Genomic DNA, 22071 nt, shown 5'->3' on the forward strand with positions numbered 1-22071 from the left:
AGGAAATGAGCCTTTCTGTGAGGAGGATTCAAGGGAAATGTCTCTAGCAGGATAACTTTTATTAAGTATAGGAGAGAAAACCAGAGGCTGGATCCCAGTATGCAGCCTTTAGGCAGCCCCTAAAGGATCTGGGGGAGTGCCCTTCTAGAAGAAGGATCTTACAGTGATCCCAGAGGGTGCATCCAGGGAATGCCCTTTGTGATGTTTTGTTTAGGGACCCAGAATAAATACCAGAGTTCATCGTTGACATTCCCCGGAGAGAGAATCAGGTGGTTCCCTGATTTTATCTTATATCAGTTGAAGGAATTCTGTGATAAAAAAAAAAAAAGTGAGTCCTAGATGCCTTTCTGAAACACATCCCATTGTCCATATGGAGCCCAGAATTAATCTTTTTTCTTGTTGTTGTTATTCACTTATCTGATATTCACTGAGTAGCTACCCAGGGCATCTCTCTATGTGAGCTTTCTACGTCTCTGTGAGCTCCCTTTGTGAGCTCTCTGTGACTGAGACAACCTGCCCTCAGTAACTCTTTCAACAGCACCCACCCCCAACCTTACAGCACAGCAAGAGAGGGGGAGATGGAATGGGGGTCAGAGGCACATCCAAGACCATAACATAGTGACAATAATTTTTCTCTCTGTGGCTTGTGTTGAGGACTAAGTGGGGGATATTCCTAAAGCATCTAGCACGAAGCTTGGCATACAACAGGATGTCTGGATTTTGAGGGACAGCTTTATGTGGTGCAGGGAGCCTCCTGTTTTATGTTCTGATACTTTTATTTTATTTTATTTTTATTTATTTATTTGACAGAGAAAGACACAGCGAGAGAGGGAACACAAGCAGGGTGAGTGGGAGAGGGAGAAGCAGACTCCCTGCCGAGCAGGGAGCCCGATGCGGGACTCGATCCAGGGACTCCAGGATCATGACCTGAGCCGAAGGCAGTCGCTCAACCAACTGAGCCACCCAGGCGCCCCTTATGTTCTGATACTTTTAAATACTAGCATTTTTGGAGGAACACTTGAAGGGATTTAGAGACTCAAGATAACACAAACGAGCTGAACTACTGAAGTCAGTCACTGGGACAGCCTAACAGAGTCCATAAAGTATCCACAGTGACCACCCTGCTCCTTTGTCATCTTTAACCCTGGGTTAGCCTTGGCCTGGGCTCTCTTATATTCCTGAAGCTGCACACTCTTTGATTCCACTGTTCTCCTCTCCTCTGTTACTGGAAACAGGTAATAATCCACCTCTCACATGCAGTTTAGGCTCACCATTCATTCTTCCTGGCAGACATTTCTGAAACTCTTGAGTATTTTTGAGAGATCGGTTTTAGCCAAACAAAACACACTGATGGGCATTCTGCAGTTCACCTGCGAAGTGTTGCAGGCCCTCCCGTGTAGCGGACAACTGTTGAAAGCCACCAGGCTCTGGAGAGGTTAGCAGATAGACTGGGTACAAGTCCCTGCCAAGCTGTGTAATCCTGGGCAAATTCGGGACTTTTCTGAGCCTTACTTTACCTCCCTGTGAAATGGGGACCCCCAGAGGATTGCGGTGAGGACTAATGAGATATTCCACTTCTACTCACGGTGGTTCTTCTTGCCTGGGGCGCCGTCCCGGGGCAAGCTGCCGTGGTGGCGCGCGCGCGCGTGCAGGCGTGTGCGCGCGCGGGGCTCCGGCCCACGGCTGTGTTTCCCCGGGAAGGAGGGCGTGTGGGTGTGTGTGACCGGCCGCCAGGGGAGCGCGCGGCTGCCGGCGCCGGGCTGCTCGCGAGACGCCCGCACCCGCGGCCGATTGGCAGCGCGGGGTGAAGGAGCGCGCGTCGGCGCGACGGGCACAGAGGCGGCGGCGCGGGGCGCTGCGGTGCGCGCCCGCCCGCCTGCCTGCCCGGGGTGGGGGGCGGGCCGCGGGGGGGAGGGGCAGGGGAGAGGGAGGGAGGGGCGGGCGCGAGGGAGGCAGGCGGGGAGGGAGGGCGGGCGGTCAGAGCGCGGCTGCCGCGGAGCCCGGCGCGGGCGGCTCTGGCGGGGAGCGAGGCTCGCAGCCAGGAGGCGGCGCGGCGGGGAGGGAGTGCGGGGTGGCGAGCCGGACCGGGCCGGCCGCGGGGGGACAGCGCTGCGGGCCAGACCGGGGGCTGCCGCCGGGACGTGCCGAGGGGGCGTCGGGCGCGACCGAGAGAAGCGGCGAGCCTCGGCGGAGCGTTGTCCGGCTGGGCGCCTGGGCCGCCGCGACCTCCGGTTCTCGGGGGACTTGGCAGAGGAGACCCGCCTGCGGGAGGGAGCCGGAGGAGCAGGTCGGCGGGTCCGGGCAGGGGGAGAGGGAGAGCGAGGGCCAGCGAGAGCGAGCGAGCGAGCGAGCCTTCGAGGGGTGGGTGGGTGTGTAGGGGGACGAAGGTGTGTGATGTGTCTGTACGGAGTGTGTGAATGTGGTGTAGGGGTGTGTGTGCCTCTCTGTGTGACTGTGTATACTGTGCGTGTCTGTGAGGGGCGTGCGTGTGTGTGAGAGAGAGAGAGAGAGAGAGGGGAGGCTGGGAGCTCACAGAGCTTGGGGCTGAACCCGTGTAAGAGGGGGGGCTCGGCAGAATCGGGTGTGTGTGTGTGTACACGTGTGTGTGCAGGGGGTGTGAAGGGTGAGTGGGTGAGTGTGTCACGGGTGCTAGGTGTGGCTGTGTGTGTGATGTAAGGGTGCCGGGTGCACGTGTGTCCCTGGCTTACCCTCCCGTTCCCCCCCCAGATGTGTGTGCGTGGAGGGGGTGCGTGGAGGGGGTGCGTGGAGGGAGGTAGGACTCCGCGGCAGCAGCCCCTTGCCCAGCCTGCCTGCCTGGCCACCTTCCCCAGGAAGCCGGAGACGGCCAAGCTGCCCCTCCCCCAAATACTTCTAGGGTTAAGGGGAAGGGAGCAGGGCCAAGCCCCGGGAAAGAGGGGAAGGGCTGAAGGGACAGCTTCTGCCAGACCAGGGCACCCTGCTTCTCTGGCCCGAGCCTGGCTGCCTTCTCGGGCTCGGCCAGATCGCTCAGCCCTGTGCTTTGCCCCTCCCAGGGCCTTGTGTTCCCTGGGGTCTGAGTGAGAGAGAGTGCCAACACCTTAGGTTGGAGCCCGAGGTGGGGGTGGGAGCGGGTCGAGACTCCTCGGTGAGGGTTTGCTTGCTCACAGTTGTATCAGCAGAAGGGTGCTCGGCACATAGTAGGCCTCAATAAATATCTGAGAGTGGACGGGGAGGAGAGAGAGAAGAGAGAGGGAAGAGATCTGAGTCTGGGAATCCAAGTCCACCCCCTCAGCCATCGGGAGAGGATGGGGGTAGCTGGTTGCCTTCAGACCCCGGTCCCCAGATTGAGCAGGTAGGGGAGGCAGGGGTTTAGGGAGAGGGTCTTTGGCTGGAAGAGAAGGCGGAACCGCAGGAGAGAGATCTGTTCTGGAGCCTGAATGGAGGAAGGAGCTAGCAACTCTTCCTGGGCAGAGCCCTTTGCATCCTGCCCTCACCACCTGCTTCTCGGTGATCAGCAGCCTGTCTCAGGGGGCATCCGATCCCAGGCAGCCAGGGCTCATAGCACCTCTCCTTTCTCCAGGACCTTCAAGCTCAAAAGGTGCTGAAGAACTGAGCCCCCTGCCCACTGAGGCCACCGGAGGCCAGGTGGGGCCATGGCAGGGCATGGCTGCCTGGGGCTGGGGCTGTTCTGCTGGGTCCTGCTTGCTGTTCCGGTGGGCCCCCAGCCTGCCTCCTCCGTCACAGGTGTCGCTCTCACCACTCTGACCCCACCACCTCAGAGTGAGGCCTCTATGCTGTCTCTCAACCTGGGACTGAACTTCAAATTCCACCTTCGGGGACCGGCTGCCGCCTGGGGGATCTCTGTCACGGAGGCCCAGCCACTCTCTCCTGGGCCGAGCCGGGAGCCCGAGGAAGAGGTGGCCAGTGGGCTGAGGACTGATCCCCTTTGGGAACTGCTGGTGGGCTCCCTTGGGAACTCCCCCCCGGAGTGGGGCTCTGCTGAAGGCAGCTCCACTCCCTGGGCCTCCTCCCTGTCTCCAGAGTCCACATCCCCCCTCTCTGGGCCCACTGCCCGGCCCACTGCTCCCTATCAGCCCAGGACGGGCACTGTGACCTGGGACACTGCTCTGACAGCCACGGCACCTCCGTCCAGTGCTCCCAGGCTCCGCCAGCGTGAGCTGGAGCTGAAGTTTGACATGGCGCTGAGAGCAGGCGCGGCCCCCACGCTCGGGCATCGAACGCTGCCCCTGCTGCCCAGCCTGCGGGCCAGTCTGGCAGAGATTGCGGGGCGCCTGGGACCCTTTGGTGAGTACCCACCCCGTCTGGAGGAGAGCCCCTGCTGGGCAGCCCAGCAGGTGGGAGGAAGCTTCAGCCTGGGCTCCTTTTGCAGGCTTCTTCGGCACTACTCTGTCCCCGCTGCGGAACTTCTCAGGCCCAAGCCCTCTAGGCCCAACTCCATCCCCAAGCTCTGCCTCTAGAGTTTCAGATTCTCCAGGTGAGTGTTGATTTCACTGCAACAGACACTTAGGGAACACTTGTGCGTGCCGGGCACTGTGCTGTGGGCCTAATCAGCATTGCCCTTTCTCTTTTGACTCTGTGTTGCTTCTCCCAGGGCATGGGGCATGGGCCACTGCTCCCATGGGGAGATGCCCTCTTTGCCATCCGAGTCTGGTCTGGTCCTGGTAGCTTAGCTCCCAGCATACGTGTGGTTACGATTTCTGGTCGGGGTACGCTGGCTCCCTTAACATAAGCTCTGGGGGAAGGACGGGATTTTCTCCAAAGCCCCAGAGGCCAAGCCTGGCTGGTAGGATGGCCCTTGAACCCCACGTGCTCCCTTTGCAGGGTTCTTTGGCACCACTGTGTCCCCGCCCCCATCCCCCCTGGAAAGACAGCTTCCAAGCTCAGGCCCGTTGGACCCAGCCACTTCCCTAAACTCTGCCACAATGGCAACAGCGTCAGTAGGTAAGTGTCCAATTCACGTGAACATGACATTTATTTAGCACTTACTACATGCTAGCCACTCATCTGCATTCTGGGACTCTTTTATTTCATTGTCATCATAATCATAATCACCATTCTCTTCATCATCAGCATGGAGATATATATTAACGGTCTGGGAACAAGTGTTGCCGGGGGCAGTCCCACACAGAGTTAAGTAATGGTCCTCCGGGAGTTTTGTAATCCCTGGCAGAGCAGGATGTAGACAGATGTATCAGAAGCAGGCGGATACAGGAACTCCTCATGGTTCCCACAGCCTCAGTACCAACTCCACCCTTCACGCCAGTCTGCCTGGCCTGCCTCTCCACCCCGCACCCCAACCTTGGGGCTCTCTCCTTTGCCGTCTGATCTGATATGACATGTTGTCAGTTATGAGCAGAGCTGGGCCCCTCATTGGAAAGACGCTGAAGAGAAGACTTTGAGCAGACAGATGCCACCCTTATTCAAGGAAGCCTTTCAGAATATACACATGGATAAGCTGGTGGTGCAGAGGAAAGAGCAGGGCCTCTGGAATCTTTTTTTTTTATTTTTTAAGATTTTATTTATTTATTTGACACAGAGAGAGAGAGATCGGAATCACAAGTAGGCAGAGTGGCAGGGAGCGGCAGAGGGAGAAGCAGGCTCCCCGCTGAGCAAGGAGCCCGATGTGGGACTCGATCCCAGGACCCTGGGATCATGACCCGAGCCAAAGGCAGACGCTTAACGACTGAGCCACCCAGGCGCCCGGGGCCTCTGGAATCTTGAGACTTGGTTTGGAATCCCAGTTCACTTACTAACTGGCTGGGTGAACTTGGGCAAGTTATTTAACCTCCCTGAGCCTGAATTTTCTCATATATCTAGGGTTTAGTAATAATACCTCTCTTGTTATCATGAAGCTTCCAGATAATGCAAGCTCCTGGCAGGAGGCTGGGCATGAAGTAGAAGTTTATTAAAGAGTAGCTGTTAACCTTGGTTCTTCCCCTACTGCATCCCAAGTTCACTTCCAGACCCTACCTAACACCACGTACCCTTGGCCTCAAGATGTGATGGACAACACAACCCACAGGGCAGAGTGCACACTCAGGGAGAGGCTCGGGTAGGTGAGGCCCAGGGAGCCATGGAGAGGGACCTCTAGGCCCGGCTTTGTTCTGCAAAGCCTTTATACTGTTGCTGCAAATCCTCTCGGCCACTTCAAAGTAGGAACCAGCTCAGCAGTGGTCCCCCAGCTTCTTCCAGTTCCAGACTTAACACAGAACCTGACTCTAGCTCACCCCCGAGCAGTTGCCGCACTCCTGGGCATGTGGCTGGGGAGGCAGCAGACCCCTCCCCATTCAGCCCAGTGTGTAGCAGTGGCAGGATCTGCTGTGGGGTGGGAGGCAGGCTCTGTGGCCCCCGGGGAAGGATGCTGGCTGGCAGTCTGTCAACCTTGGTGACAGTGCTGGCCAGGCAGGTTTAATGAGTCTGGACAGTGTCAGAGGAAGCCCAGCTCGCTGCCCCACCCCCTCCCCCATCCTCACTGATGGCTGCAGGAACTCAGCCTCTTCCTGGCTCTTTCTCTCAGATAGACCCAGGAGGGCTGGAGGCTTCTCGGCCAGAAGGTCAGGGACCTTGCTCCAGCCAGCAGCGTGTGTAGGAAGTACTGTCTGGCAGTTAGGGGATAAAGGGAGTCTCTGTGTGTCTCCTCTAGGATCTTTCTAACCTAGGTGTGGTTAAGCTTTGACTCTAGAGCTTCTCTTCTCTAGCATTAGGCTCCCTTCACCTTGGGCAGAGCTAGGATTCAGTCAGTACACACGGGAGAAGTCGTGCAGGTCATTAGCATATTGAAAGACTTTCAACCCTGTTGATAAGTACCCACTGGCCTTAGCCCCCTGAGCCCTCCCCTCCACTCCCTGACCACCCTGGCTGACGTCTGTTCTCATTGGCTGACATCTGCGCCATTTACAGTTGTTAAATATTTCGAATGTCAGTTACTCTTACAAAGAGGATCAATCTTCCATGATCCTAGAGGTGGGGGTGGGGGACAGGAATGGGGCCAGGCAGCTGAATGGGCTACAACTTCTACTGGGAGAGTGATTTCCCAGCCCTTTGATCTGGGCAGCTGGTAGATAATCAGGCCTGACTTTTCCATAAATCTAGCAGGCCCAGCTCCCTGACTCCTTCCCAGCCAGCTGTGACCTCACCAATTACTCACATTGGCATCCTATCTCCTTTCTTGCCCCTGAGGTCAAGAGGGGCCACAGGCCAGAGTGGGACCACCTTGTAAGAGAGGGCTGCTCGGGAGAGGAACTTACTATCTTCTGGGAGAGACTGAGGGCTCCTTCTGGGGAAGCCTCAAGTGGGAAGACAGGGGATGAGGTCAAGTGGATTCTTCCAAGGCAGAAGCTGGGTCTTCTCTGCCTGTCTGCACCCACAGCATGGCCCAGCCCTGGGTACACAGGGCATGCCCACCTGCCCCCCAGAAAGCAATGCTCCTACTTCAGAACTACCTCCTCTGAGACCTGAGCTGTGCCTGTACTTTGTCTATGTTCTGGTTTTCATTTTTTTTCCTGGCTTCTTAGTAATGTTAAAAATTTGCTCTAGTTGCCATAGTGCTTGGGGACAGAGGTGAGAGATGGGGTTTCTTGTGGCCCTTGGGTAAGAAGTGGAGCTGGAAGAAGGCAAGGAAGACAAGCTGTGCTTGTCTGCTCAGTGAACAAAGAGGAGGCTGTGAGGGGTGGCAGTCTGGTTCAGGCCGTGGCGCTCCTGGGCTCGGTCCCATTGCCTTTCCGTGAGCTCGCCCAAGCTGAGGAAAAGCCAAGCAAACTCATCCACTTTGCTCAAGTGGGTTGGGCAAGAGCATCTGTGGGGACAAAGGAATGAGGTTGATAGAGGGGGTACAAATATTTGATGCTGCTAACGTCAGACTGATACCCACCCCCATCAACAAGCCATCCCAGCTGAATGAACCTCATTTAACTCATGGCTGTGTCTTTATTAGGGGTTCAGGGGTGGTCAGTCCATCCAAATGGTGTCCTGTAAATAGGGTTCACAAAGTGAAACCATGTGTTGCCTTTCTAAGCAAGTTTAGGATGTGCTGAGAGACAACAGTCTTTTTTCTTTTAAGATTTTATTTGTTTATTTTCTATTTTTTTTAAAGGTTTCATTCATTTATTTGATGGGGGCGGGGGGAGAGAGCAAGCACAAGCAACGCGGGGCTCGATCCCAGGACCCCAGGATCATGACCTGAGCCTGAGCCACCCAGGCGCCCCGAGAGACAACAGTCTTTTGTTGGTTAAATCAAGAACTAGTTTGAGGCCAGAAATAGTCACATTCACATGAACACAAACTGATGACCGATTGGTGATAAACATTAGCTAATAATGATGATACCAACAGCAATCATATATCGAATGCTTATTATGCACCAGGCACTCCGAAGAGCTCTGGACACATCGTCCATTCATCCACAAACCAGCCTTATGCAGTAGGTACTCTTCCTGGTTCGGACTTGAGGAACAGGATGCAACGGGAGGCAGGGCACGTGTTACCATTTGCCGTAGGTGGCGAGCTGTGTATACTTAATTTTTTGGCTGCTTCCCTCTCTGCCCTCCCCAGTTGTCTGATTCTGTCTTCCCCTCCTCTCTCTCCAGAGCTGCTTTCTGTCCCCCACCCCCACTCCTTTTCCTCATTCTCAGGATTGCCTGTTCCCAGCAGGAACTGGCACAGCCCTGGGGGTGAGGGTGCACCTGGGGTCTTCCTGTAATGTACAGCTGAGACCAGGCGGGAGCATGGCCAGGCAGTTGGGGCAGGAGTCTGGCTGTCAGGAGACCCTTCCTTATTCTTTCTACAGCTGCCTCCTGTGCACCTCCCCATCCTCACCAGGGTGTCTCCATCCTTCACCACCATCTTTCTCCCTTCATACTTGTTTGCAGCTGCAGTTCTGCAGAGCTTGCTAGGTGGAGTAGGGAGAGGTTCAGCCTGAAGCATCTTCCTTTGCTGCCTGGCCATGGGAATAATCCTTGGATCTCTTTCTAACTCTTCTCTTGCTCCAGGAAAGTAAATTAGGGATCTTACTCCTCATCCTCTTTCACTTGACCCCCCCCCAAAGATGTATTTATTTATTTGAGGCGGGGTGGCGGGGAGTGGAGAGGGAGCGAGCATGCTCAGGGGAGGGGCAGAGGGAGAGAGAATCTCAGCAGACTCTCCGCGGAGTGCAGAGCTCAATCCCATGACTCCAAGAGCATGACCCAAGCCGAAACCAAGAGTCAGACACCCAACCGACCGACTGAGCCCCTCCAGGTGCCCTTTGACTTCCCTTTCCCCAAGGGATGTGGGGAAGTTATTGGAGCACAGAATGGGGCGGGGGGCCTAAGTTAGCAAATCCTAGAGCACCTGAGGGGCTCACTCACTAAGATGGCATTTATCCCACTCGGCTCTCCCCAGTGGTTCCTTCCTGGGAGTTCAAGTGTAGCCTCAAGACCCAGGGAAGTCCATTTCAATGTCACCTTCTATAAAGTGGAGTGAGAACTCAAGGAGCATGTACATTAAGAGCCTTAGACGAATGTTTTGTGACTGAGTCAGGATGGGGACCATGGCTATGGGTAAGCTAAGGTTTGGGGGTGTGGCAGACAGGAAGGCCAGGGAATAGGGAAGATTATGTTCTCCTCAGATGCTGGGAGCCGGAGTGTCTTACCTCTCCCCCCGCTGCATGTGTGCATATGTGTGTGGGGGGGCTTTTCCTGAAGAGATGGGAGAAGAGGGAAACAGATGAAAAAGGGCAGAGGAAACTTCTCCTAGCACCAAGGTGGGAGTTGGGAGTCAGGGGTGCAGAATAAGAGATAAGCAAACTAGTATTATGAAAAAGCTCTGGAATTGTGAGAAGGGGCTCAGACCAGTGCTCAGATCTGGATCCTAGTGGCAGCTCTGCCACTTTGTGACCTTGGACAAGTCACTTTGCCTCTCTGTAGAGCCTTAGTGTCTTCATTGGACAAATAAGAGGATTCATTTATTCAACGAATATCTGCTCAGTGCCAACTCTGAGCCAGGCACCATTTTGGGCATGGAGATTCAGCTGTGAGCAGAGCCAACAAAAATCTTTGTTCTTATGAAGTTTTCTTTCTGGTGGGAGGATTGACCTAGAGGGGCCTTCTCCAGTTCCTTCCAGTTGTAAAATTCTGTGGCTTCTTAAGAAAAACCCTTTTCCAGGCACCTGGGTGGCTCAGTAGGTTAAGCGTCTGCCTTCAGCTCAGGTCATGGTCTCAGAGTCCTGGGATCAAGTCCCGCATCGGGCTCCCTGCTCAGCAAGGATTCTGCTCCTCCCTCTTCCTCTACCCCTCCCCTGGCTTGTGCTCTCTCTCTCTCAAATAAATAAACAAAATATATATAAAAAGGAAAACCCTTTTTAGTAGAATCGCAGAGTGATGAAGGGAAATGAACACCGCAGAGAGCTAAGGGTGGGTTAGGGATGCGGAGAGGGATGAGAGCTGGAACTACTGTTGGGGAGTGTGACGGGGAGGGGAAGGCAAGGGGCTGAGAGACCCGGTGAGTTGCCTCAGACAAATGTTCTTTGCCCACAGACCCCACCACCCCCACCTCCGGCCCAGATGACTCATCTCCTGCCAGCCTTGGGAAGCCTTCGGTGGAGCCAGAGTGTGGGTCAGGGTCCTGCAGCATGGGAGAATTGCCCGAACCCGAAGGGCAGCCCCCTGTGGCTCCGCTGCCCCTCTTCTTCCTGACCCTGGAAGCCAACTGGGCAGAGGCCAGAGCTCGCTGGGGGCTGGCCTGGGAGGCCCACGTATACGGGGTAGGCACTCTCTTCGGCCTGGTGGCCCTGCTGGCGCTGCTGGCCCTAGCCCTCCTGCCCTGGCGCTGCCCGCCCGGCGCCCCCTGCCTGGCGCTGCTGGACCTGCTCCTGCTCTCGGCCGGGATCACGCGGGCCTTCCCGCTCTTCTACGACGCCTATGGGCACCGCGATCGGCTGCCCCCGCTCGCCTGGCTGCTGCTGCAGGACCTGCCGCTGCCCTGCCTGGCCGCCGGCCTGGGCCTGGCCTGCCTGCTTCTGGCCCGGCCGCGCCCGCCGCGGTGTCCCGCCGGGCTGGCCGCGCTGCTGCTGCTGGGGCTGGGGCTGGCGGCCGCGGCTGCCGTCGGGAGCGCCGCCCACCGCCCGCTGCGGCTCTTGCGGCTCGCCTCCCGCGGGCTGCACGCCTTCCTCGCCGCCCTCCTTTCCGGGCTCCTGCTGGCGCTCTCCTGCTGGGGGGGACGGCGGCGGCGGGCCGGAGCGCCCCTGGGAGGGTCCGGTTTCAAGGGCGCCACCCCTCTCCCGCAGGCGCGCAGCCCCTTCGCCCCGCGCGAATCCTGGCGGCGCGCGGCCCGCACAGCCCCGGTGGCGGGCACCTTCGGGCTGCTGAGCGGAGCCCTGCAGGGCTACGAGGTGCTGCACGCCTTGGGCTATGGCGGCCAGCCTGGCCTGGAGGGACCCTGGCCCTGGTGGGCCTTCCAGCTAGGCCTGCGCTTGGGCGAGGTGGGCGTCGCGCTCCCGTTGGCGCTGCTGGGCCTCTACCCCGCGCTCAGCAGCCCCCGTGTGCCGCCGCGCTGCTGGGCCAAGCTCTTCCGCTTGTCCCCGGGCCACGCGGCCCCACTGCTGCCCGGGGGCTGGGTCACCGGGCCCCCAGACAAGGAGCCCCTGGGTGGCGCCATCGCGCGTGGCGACGCGGAGCTGCTGCAGCTGTGCGCCCTGGCAGGGCCAGGCCCCGACCTCCTACTCCAGGGAGGCGGCTGCCGGGGCTTCGAAGGCGCGGCGGCCAACCCGGCCCCTTCTCCGGCCTCCTCTCCCTGCAGCGATTACACCGTGGACTTCCGCCCGCCCTCCCCAATCAACCTGCGGCGCAGCATTGAGGAGGCCCTCTGCAGCGAGGCCCTGCTCACGCCCGGCCTCTTCCAGGGCCCCGCCTTCGGGGAAGCCCTGCCTGGGCTCGGCCTCTACCGCACCACCTCTTTGGTGGCGAGGACGGGGGCTGGGCCCAATGGGAGGTCTGAGGAGGCCCCTGGCTTCCCCGTGCCCCAGGAGCCCCCCTCTCCCGGGGCCTGGCCTGCGGGCAGCAGTGCCTCTTCCGGTTCGCTGTGCGGACTTTCGCGGGACAGCTCGTCCATGCTGCTATGCTCCAGCCCCGACAGGCCCCCACGCTGTCCGCTGGTCTGCGTCCTCAGTCCCCCGCGGCCCTCAGGATGCAGCCCTAGCCTCCCGGGCTCAGGCTCCTACCAGGCCCTGTCCCCACCCTCCCGCGACTCCCCAGAGCCTACTCCTGAGCTGCAGGCCGCGGAGGCTTTGCTGCAGGAGCAATTCCTGGACGCCTGTCGACAGATCGACGAGCTGAGTGTGGGCAGCGACACTATAGACCTGTGAAGAGGCGGCCCCCGGCTGCCCCAGCTTACGCCCCCTCCTGGCGCCTGCTCTGCCCGAGACCTGCACACTGTAACCCTTCCCCAGTCCTGCCTGGCTCAGATACCTCTCCCAGCTTTCTTCCCCACCCAGGGGTCCCTGGGCGGGTGGGTCAGCAGCCAGGCTCTGTTGATTGGGGTTAGTGCCACCTCCTCTGGTGCCCTGGGCGCGGATTCCCTCAGCTGCAATTCTAGGCTGGCAGGGGTCCCACTTTCCTTGGCATTCACCAGCAATAAAGCTCCAAGGTGCTCCACTCCCGACCACCACTCCCCACTCTGGTGCTGAGTGAGAGGGGCTGTCCCTCAGAGGACCTCGAGACTGGCTTCGGTCCCCACACCCACCTGTGCCATGCCCAGGAATCCCATTCCTGTGTGAGTGAGACTCCCTGTCCTCCACATGATCCTTCCCCAGAGAAGGGTCCATGGCCCATCGAGGAGACTCCACAGCAGTTGGGTGGGAGGTGAGCGCTTTCAGAGTTAATTTATCAATAAAATATTTTCAGAGAAAGGTCTGACCTTCTTGGAAAGGTTTAGATGAGTCAACAGTAGCAGTGGTTCCATCAGAACTGGAAGACAAGCAGTGTTTGGGTGGGGTGGCTTCATCCCACACCCTGGTGACCTTCACACCTGCGTGCAAGAAGCCTTGTCCTACAGCTGGGATGAGTGAGGGCCCTGGGAGTGACCCCGCGAAAACCCTCTGACTCTCTGGGAAGTGCCTTGTCAGAGATGAAACCGGCCCTGAGAAGTGAGGCAGGACTTCTGCAGTCATTGGTGGCAACGTCTGCGTTCTTAGGAGCCCGGCCGCAGGCTGTGGCGGACAGCTGGCTAGGGACCAGTCGGTGGTAAAGTCCTTCCTGGAAATGTTGATACACATGTATCAACATGTATACGGGCTTGATCACTTGAACACTTGGAGCTGGGATCCCCAGCAAACTCCCTGCCGTGTTCCCAGAGGAATTCACAGAGGTTACTACCTGCTCCATCTACCAACAGGGCCTCTTCAAGGTTGGCCTTGCAACCCCTCTTTCCCTGCGCTCATCTCCCACTGGTGCAGACCCTCCCCAGAGAAAGCCTATCTTCCCCCAAACCCTGGCCCCATCCTACCCACCAAAGCAGAACTCACAGTGCAGAGACCCAGGCCACCAGGCACCCTGCAACCTCTCCCTTGTCCAGAGCATTTGGCTCTGAGCTCTGGGGTGTGCATTTGTCATTTGGCTAAAATGCAGTAAGTTCAGAGTGACACTAAAACAGCGTCATAGATTAGGTTTGAAAATGAAAATCTGGCAGTGCTTTGGCAGATGTCTTGCACATCACAGGGAAACTGACAGGGGCACAACATACCAGTCTTGAAGTGGAAAAACAGGAATAGGAGTGGCTTTTCTTCCAAGTTAGCCCATCAACTCATGGGGATTGGAGAAGGGAGGAGGCCGGGGGGTCAAGAGGAAAGCAAGCAGGGAGGCCGGGAGGGGTGGGTCCTCACCAGACCAGGTCCATGCACTAGTGGAAGAATTAAAGGACTGCTCTCCTTGCACGGGAAGATCTGTCTTGCCTGAGAGGAGTGCGCAGGGTCTTGGACCTCAGAAGGAGGAAGAGTCAGTGATGTTTGGGGTGAGTGAGGGTCATAGTAGGGAACTCAATGAGACAGGCACTGCTGAGGAATGGAACTAGAGTGGTTTTTGACTCCGTCTCCTCCATCACCTGGCTCAGCTTGGCTCAGAAATTCTTGCTGCATCGTCACTCTGGGCTGAGGCCCAGGGAACTGCCAGCCTCCTAATTATAGGCATTTCTCACTGGTGTCGTGGTGGCTGTAGCGGACCCAACATTGGAGCTGCTTTGTATCATGGAAGGGGTGCTTGCTGGCTGCTTGGAAAAATGGCTCTTTTTCTTCCCCACCAAGCCTTCCATCTGCCTCTGCTCACGCCTAACTCCTCTTGGCCACCTCTTCCTCGCTTTAATGCTTGCCAGCTGGCTCATTCACTCTCCCCGCCAAGGTTCATGCACACAGGCTCCAACAGAGCCGTCCAAGCCCTGCATATCCCAAGTCAGTCTGTCGGTTGGTCTGTCTGTCTGTCCCTCACACACACACACACACACATACACAAACTCCTTTTCTGACTGGAAGCTGTGAATGGGGCTGATGAGATGGGGACAGGAAGGAGGAATACAGCTCAGTGTTCACCAGCTCCAACACTTTGGTTTTCCTTAGCAAGAATTACCTCAGCCCTTTGACTTTATAAAAAGGCCAAGACTTTGGTAAGACAACCTTTCCCTCTTGTCCCATGCCTCGGCCCTTACCCAAAGCAGGATTCCCAGAGTAGCCCAGGTAGATCCTAATGCATACACCCTTCAGGTCCAGTTCTTAGTACTGCAGGGACTGAGAGACAAACTCATTCATTCCCTCCTTCATTCAATCTCTTTAAAACATTTTATTGAATGCTTACAATATACTAGGTGATGAGGAGAGAGAGTTGAACGAGGTGGACACCAACCCTGAACGTATGAAGTTTAAGGGCTTTGGGGAGAAGGCAGACATTAAAGAACTAATCATATAGGGCACGTGGCTGGCTCAGTCCGTAGAGCATGCAACTCTTGATCTTGAGGTTGTAAGTTGGAGCCCCACGTTGGGTGTAGAGATTACTTAAAAATAAAATCTTAAAAAACAAAACGAATCATATAAATAATTACAATAGCACTAACTACAGCTGTGAGAAGGACTCAGCACAAGAAGTGAGTGGTATAATAAGAAGGTTTGGCTTGCAAGGGGGAGTGGAGCCAGAGGGATGGGGCCTGGGAGAGGCTGGCTGGGAGAGAGAGCACAGCCCTGGCCTCTCTTTCTTCCTTCCCAGGCTCCTGCACAGTGATGGATGAGGGAGAAGCCAACAGTTTATTTCCCCTGGAAGCCACGTTGCTGGTGTGGTGCGGGGCACCACAACTCCTGCTATTTAATAAAGAACCCTGCGTGTGTCCTGGGTAGATGGATGAGCAAATATTCCTGACTGAAGCACCACGTGGTCTCCCTGATGTGAATGGATAGGACCGGCGGGGCTGAGGTTGAGGCTGGGAGACTGAGATGGGGGGGGCCAGGTCTGAAACTCCGGAAGTGTTGAAAGGGTCAGCGGCATTGTTCTCCCCTAGGGGCGCAGAACTCCTCTGCAGTGCGGGTGGCTGCTGCCCTCTGATGGGCACAGGCACACAGTTTTGTTTTGTCCTTTAAGGAAGGTCTGAGGGCAAAGTATTTTAAACAGCATTGTAGGGACATCCCAAAGGGGTGTTGGAACAGCCTTCTTAGGGTTCTTTTCCCTGTGTACACTGCTCCAGCACTGGGAAGCCCTCCCTATAGCTAGGGCCCCAAAGCTTGCAGTTAAGTCTTTGGGGATAGAATTTTGATTTCTAAAGTGGTGAGGGGGCAGGAGAGGAGGAGAAAAAAGGAGGGAGGAACGTGGAATCCCAAACCGACTTTATTCAAATGACCCATCCCATTTCCTTTGTCTACTTGTCTCTGTTTATCCTGGATAGGATTAAGCCCATAGCCCTAAAAATCTGTTTTGTATTTCAGTACTTCCTCTCCTAAGTTATGTGTGTAAAAATAACTGGCATTTTCTTTTGAGCATACATTATTTACGTGGAGCTAGGGCTTCATAAATCTGATGTTAAGTGTTCTCCCTTTCCCCCCCCATTACTATCAACCAGTCATCCCATCCGTCCAAAATGTATTGAAAGCAAAAGGGGTTTGAAGAGAAACGGAAACTTACTTTTCACTGTACCTTTTGTACTCCTTGAATTTTCAGGTTATACCATTGAGAACTTATTATTTAAAAAGTGCATTGGGAACTTTTCTCAGCTGGAACCCCTGCAGGGTGCTGCAGTCTTGCACACAGGTCAGTTCCTGAACCCAGTGGAATGGCAAATAGTCTCTGCTTTCCAGGTTCCCGGAGCACCCAGGTCTCCTGCTGGTGGGTGAGATCCCTCAGCCATGGGTCTGTCTGATAAGCTGACCTGAGGGAAGGTTTTCTCCTGTCTCTGGGAGGACCTGCATTCTGGGTCTGTGTGTATGTTATGTTTGCTTTGGGTGTGTTCTGTTGTCCTGTAGTGTGCATGTTATGATTTATTTGTAAGTTTTTAAAATTAATGTCTGTCTACCCCCACTACACTTCATTCTCCATGAGAGTAGGGACTCTTGTTTTAGCTCACCAATTTTATCCCTAGTGTCTGGTACATAGTAGGCGCTCAGTAAATATTTATTGAAAGAATGATTGTGTATGATATGTGTCTGTGTGTGCTTTAGTAGCTGTAATTTGTCCTCTAACTGTTACAGGCACGGTTATAGTTATCTATTATAGTGTGACAGATGTCTCATATTTTCTGAAATATGAGACTTCTTCAAATGATGTTTGTGATGTATGCATCGATGTGCATTCTGGTTGCATTTTATACACGTAAACCGGATGTGGTGGCACCGAAGAAAGTATTCATTAAATATCCAGTACGTGTCAGATCCTGGGTGAGACGCCGAGCAAAAAACGACTTCCTCTTCCTGCCGTGGCACTTTGGCATCATCTCCTGGAAGTGAGATTTAAATCTGGGTAGGAGCTAGAGATGCCGGTTTCCTACAGTGGCCCGGGGGCGAAGAGGACCAGAGGGGCAGCACTGGGATTAGGGGGGTGGAGCCCCGCTCAAGAAGCTCCGCCCCCAGGCATGACCTTTTTTTTTTTTTTTTTCCATTCCGGAACGCTTTTTCCCCCTCCCCACCATGTTTTCCTCCGGACTCTTTTGAGTCACGAGCACTTCCGGAATCTCCGGGCAACTTGGCGTGGTTGGCCTGCCAAAGCCAGGTCCTTGCGTCGCGTGCGCGGGCCCGGTTCCCTCGCGGTCTCGCGCGCCTTGGTTTCCCAGCCTCATGGCCGGGCTGACGCTATTTGTGGGCCGCCTCCCGCCCTCGGCCCGCAGTGAGCAGCTGGAGGAGCTGTTCAGTCAGGTGGGGCCGGTGAAGCAGTGCTTCGTGGTGACTGAGAAAGGTAGGGGGCGGGGCTGTCGAGGATAGGGCTGGGGTACCCGGGAGCGGGATCCGAGCGAGGACACCCTCCCAGACTTCAGCAAGCCAGATAATTCTGTACCCGCTCCTACGAGAAGGGGCTGGGCATTGAGTTTCTCTTCTAAACCGACTCGGTTCTGGGTGAGTCCATAGAGGTCCATTTCTGAAAGGCAAGGCATTGCCTCAGGGTTACATAGCGTTTACGTTCCGTTTCCTACGTGCGCTCACATACAAGATCTTATTTGGTAACAGTGTTAACATTTAATATTTAATACAGTTAACATTTAATAAAACATCAGTCAGGCTTATTGAGAGTCAACCGATTGCCAGGCACGGTGCTAAATTCCGCACGTGTTAATCTCATTTAGTTTTCTCAACAGTCTTGTTGGGTGGAGAGTCTTAACCCCATTTTACAGAGAGTAATCTGGAGCTTAGGGAAAATTTGGTAACTTTAGTTGAAGTTCGTACAGCTTGTAAGTAGCGGATCCAGAATTTGATCACCCAACCTGGAGCTCCTAACCAGTATGTTACTCATTTACTCATTTATTCATTCAAATAGTTTTTGAATGCCTGCTATGTACTGGGCACTGTTGTAGGTCCTGAGGATGCAGCGTGCACCAGACCAAGCCAAAAAACTTGCTCTTAAGTCTTCAAGATGGGGAAGACAGCCAATAAACAAGCAAGATATATAGTGGTTATGGTGGTAAATACTAAGGGGAAAAATAAGTCAGGAAGAAGGATAAGGAGTCTCTGTAAGTGAGTGTGGGGGAGGGGGTTGTAGAGGAGTGAGGAATGGCAGTTATCTATAGATAGAGTAGCCAGGGAAGGCCTGACTGAGGTGAAGGAGTGAACATGTGTCTCTCCAGGAGGAGGAGGCTAGGCAGAGGAGACAGCAAGCTCAGGAATACTGAAGAGGACTCTTGGTATACTGAAGGAATAGCAGGGAGAGCAGGGTGACCAGGGTAAGTGAGTGAAGGTAAGAGAATTAGGAAGTGAGATTCTAGGGTACCAGATCATGGAGGACCTAAAGGCCATTGCAAAGACTTTGGCTTTTACTCTGAGATGAGAAACTACTGGTTTTGAATAGGGAGCGGTAAGTATGATCTGGCTTACACTTTAAAAGATACTCTGAGGCTGCCGTTGGAGAATAGGACAGAAGCAGGGAGACCAAATAGTAGGCTTCTGCAATAATCCAGGTGAGAAATTAGGGTGTTGGACCGGGATGGTAGCAGTGGAGGTGGTAAAAAGTGATTGGAATATGGATATTTTTGAAGGTAGAACCGAGAGGATTTGATGGCTCAGATGCAGGGTATGAAAAAAAGAGGAGTCAAGTCTGATTCCCAAGGCTTTTGGCTTGAGCCACTGGGGATATTTACTTGTGTAATACTGCTGTGTGCCTCATATTCTGTGTGATGCCCATTGCATCACTATGAGAAAGGGTTGGCATGTATTGCAATGAGAGAGAATTGTAAGGGTTTTAATTGTAGAGAAGCATTCCTTCCTCTTACCTAGACTTCAAGGACACTCAAGATGGGCACCTGATGTTATATTTATCTCCCTTCTAAGTCATCAGGCTGTCTCTGTAGGTGGCCACTTCTTTGCCTTTCAGCAGAACAACTGGTGGGAACTGGCATCTTGTGGACCCCCATTTCCCCCTATGGTATCTGAGTATGTGAGTAGGCAGGCTAACTGTGTGCTAATAATCCCTCCATCATTAGCTTGTATTTTGTTAATAACGGGATTGTCCACATGGCTCTGATTGCTGTACAAGCCATGACACCAGCCTGGTTCTTTGCCATTTTAAGTATAGATGTGGGTGAGTGAGAGAATGAGAGTGCTGTACAGCCGTGTTTCTTAAACTGCAGATCCTTACTTGTTAGTGGGTTTTGAGTGGGTCATGACAAGAATTTTTTAAATAGAAAGTATATGTATATGTGGTAAAGGATTAATATTCATAATTTTAAAGTATTTTATTTGTTTAAATTTTTTTAAAGATTTTATTTATTTGTCAGAGAGAGAGAGAGAGAGCATGAGCAGGGGAGAGCGGCAGGCAGAGGGAGAAGCAGGTTCCCTGCAGAGCAAGGAGCCTGATGCGGGACTGATCCCTGGGATCATGACCTGAGCTGAAGGCAGATGCATAACTCCTGAGCCCCCCAGGCATCCGTAAAGATTTTATTTCTAAATAATCTGTACACCCAATGTGGGGCTCAAACTTATAACCCTAAGATCAAAATCGCATGCTGTACTGACTGAGCCAGCCAGGCATCCCTTTGGTTTTATATAAAGAATATATATGTGTATTGGGTTCTACTATAAGTTACATTCATTACTGTGGGTTGTCAAAACACTTTGAGAAACACTACTGTCCAGTGCTTGATGCTTCTGTTCCAGGGAAGAACAGGCATTGAATGGGAATTCTCTTTTGGGTCCTCAGAATATAGCTGAGGTGTAATCTTACCTTGTATCCTATGTATGTGGTCTAAATAAAAAAAACAAACAAAAAACCCCCCCACAAAACCCCCAAAACAAAAACAACTTTATTCCCTTTTTGAAAGACTATATACTTTTCTTTTCAGATAGTCAGGATGTGTTGGAAAGAGTGTTGCACTTACGGGGATGGGAAGGAGGGAGGGGAGGTGGGATGAGGTCTTAGTAGTGGTGACTTAACCTCTTGAAGATGGGAACAATTTCACAGGCTGTTGTGAGGATTCAAGTAAAATGAGAGTGCTTTATGCAGACAAACAGTGAATGGCATTTGTTGTGAGTACATGCTTTTATTTTGGTGCTGAACCCCTTCACATTTCTTTCTTTCTTGCTTGCTTTGTTTTTAAGATTTTATTTATTTATTTGACAGAGAGAGACACAGTGAGAGAGGGAACACAAGCAGGGGGAGTGGAAGAGGGAGAAGCAGGCTTCCCGTGGAGCAGGGAGCCTGATGTGGGGCTCCATCCCAGGACCCTGGGATCATGACCTGAGCCAAAGGCAGATGCTTAACCCACTGAGCCACCCAGGGCCTCCCCCACCCCCCTTCACGTTTTAACTGCTTTGTTTTTGGTTGTACTGATCAGGAAGGGCCCTGACTTTTCTTGTTCTGATTTCTCTTTTTTTTTTTTTTTAAAGATTTTATTTATTTATTCATAAGAGACAGAGAGAGAGAGAGAGGCAGGCTCCCCGCCGAGCAGAGAGCCCGATGCAGGACTCGATCCCAGGACCCTGGGATCACGACCTGAGCCAAAGGCAGACGCCCAACCATCTGAGCCACCCAGGCACCCTCTTGTTCTGATTTCTGACAGTGAGTGGGCAGGCTTTTGTGAGAAGTCCCAAGAGAAAAACCTTGATCTCCAGATCACAGTATGCCTTCATAGTGCAAAGTATCAGCTTTAACCATTTATGTGGATCAGCGTCATGTGTTTGAGGGCTTGTACCCTGAAGTAGGTTCGAGGGTAGTTGAAAAAGAAGCGGAGCACGTGAGCTGTGTTTCTTCTTTGGGTAGTAGGCAGACTACCTGGTCTTTTCCTTTTTGATGCAGTAAATGACTTAAACATTTTACTACACAAAAATGTTAAATCAAAAAAAGCATACCAAAAAGGGCAAAGGTGAGTTATAGTTTTTATTTGCAACCATTCATCTGCTTGGTCCTAATATTCTTCTCTGTGGCCTTTATATTGGTGGAGTCCCATGGAAAGAACATGGGACTAGTAATGAGGAATTAATTCAGCTACAAACGCCCTGGTGCATTAACCGGTTCACTTACTTTCCTCCGTCTCAAATTATTCATTTGGAAAGAAAGGATGATAATATTCACTTTACCTACCTTAGTGTGTTCTGAAGATGAAAGTGAGTAAGAGATTTACAGCTTTGTAAAGGTTAAGTTTGATATTGATTGCTAAGGTTTGGTAATAATGGTAATAGTATCTGCAGGCTCCCGAAGTAATGTTTATTGTTTATTGAGGTTCTTTTGTCAGGACCTCAGGCATTCATTTCTGATCTGCTGCATTATTGCATTGCAGTTTTCAAAGCTACCATACTTACCTTTCCCACCTTCTCTGGTGATGTTCCATTCTATTTGATGTTGAATTCTTCTTTGGGGATATAATGGGTATCATGGGTCCTCCATATTCTCAAGATTATCAGGAAAGGAGGAAGAAGAGCTAACAGTGAAGACACCAAATTAGAAGAGGAAGCCTAACGATTTCTGAGCAAAGTGGGGAAGGGGCCACTGATGCCAACTTTGTTTGTATCCCTCCTGAGAATTTTGGCAAACTGATAATAGGATGGTCTGGCAGTGTATCTGCTAGTTAGGACTTTGAGAATTTACTGGTTTTTTTTCTTTTTTAAAAGAGAGCGTTTACTGTTTTAGGGCTCTTGGCTTACAGTTCTCCCCCTCATCCTTCACTGTTCAGGGAGTAAGGCATGTCGAGGCTTTGGCTATGTCACTTTTTCTATGCTGGAGGATGTTCAGAGGGCCCTCAAGGAGATTACCACCTTTGAAGGCTGTAAGATCAACGTGACTATTGCCAAGAAAAAACAGAGGAACAAGTCCAAGGAAAAGGTGGAAAATGGTGAGTTTCTAGTAGGGACTTTTCCCTCAGGGTGAGGACGGGGAGGAGGGGGAGGGAGGTTAGGGGATAGCTTCTAAATTTAAAACTTCCTTAAATTTCCTTTTG

General features: G+C 53.4%; 2 protein-coding genes across 3 annotated transcripts in view; both read left to right on the top strand.

Moving 5' to 3' along the window:
• Window positions 1–2094: 2094 nt before the first annotated feature.
• On the top strand, window positions 2095–13050 carry PRRT4 (proline rich transmembrane protein 4). Its single transcript, XM_081800141.1, has 5 exons — window positions 2095–2287; window positions 3560–4284; window positions 4370–4474; window positions 4822–4941; window positions 10512–13050. Exons 2-5 carry the CDS (start codon window positions 3633–3635, stop codon window positions 12335–12337), a joined length of 2703 nt encoding a protein of 900 aa, XP_081656267.1. The 5' UTR covers window positions 2095–2287; window positions 3560–3632; the 3' UTR covers window positions 12338–13050.
• A 4104-nt stretch (window positions 13051–17154) lies between these two features.
• Window positions 17155–22071, top strand: part of RBM28 (RNA binding motif protein 28) — a 30985-nt gene continuing 26068 nt past the window's right edge. The window contains exons 1-2 of one of the 2 annotated variants that reach the window (XM_081800143.1): window positions 17155–17387; window positions 21808–21966. In XM_081800143.1, coding sequence (XP_081656269.1) covers window positions 17270–17387; window positions 21808–21966 — 277 coding nt within the window. In that variant the 5' untranslated portion in view covers window positions 17155–17269. The remainder of the gene's footprint in view (window positions 17388–21807; window positions 21967–22071) is intronic. The other variant, XM_081800144.1, reaches the window with a different exon arrangement.

This window comes from Leptonychotes weddellii, chromosome 12 (assembly GCF_054177405.1).
Source record: "Leptonychotes weddellii isolate Sample4059 chromosome 12, ASM5417740v2, whole genome shotgun sequence".
NCBI classification, from domain to species: Eukaryota; Metazoa; Chordata; class Mammalia; order Carnivora; family Phocidae; genus Leptonychotes; species Leptonychotes weddellii.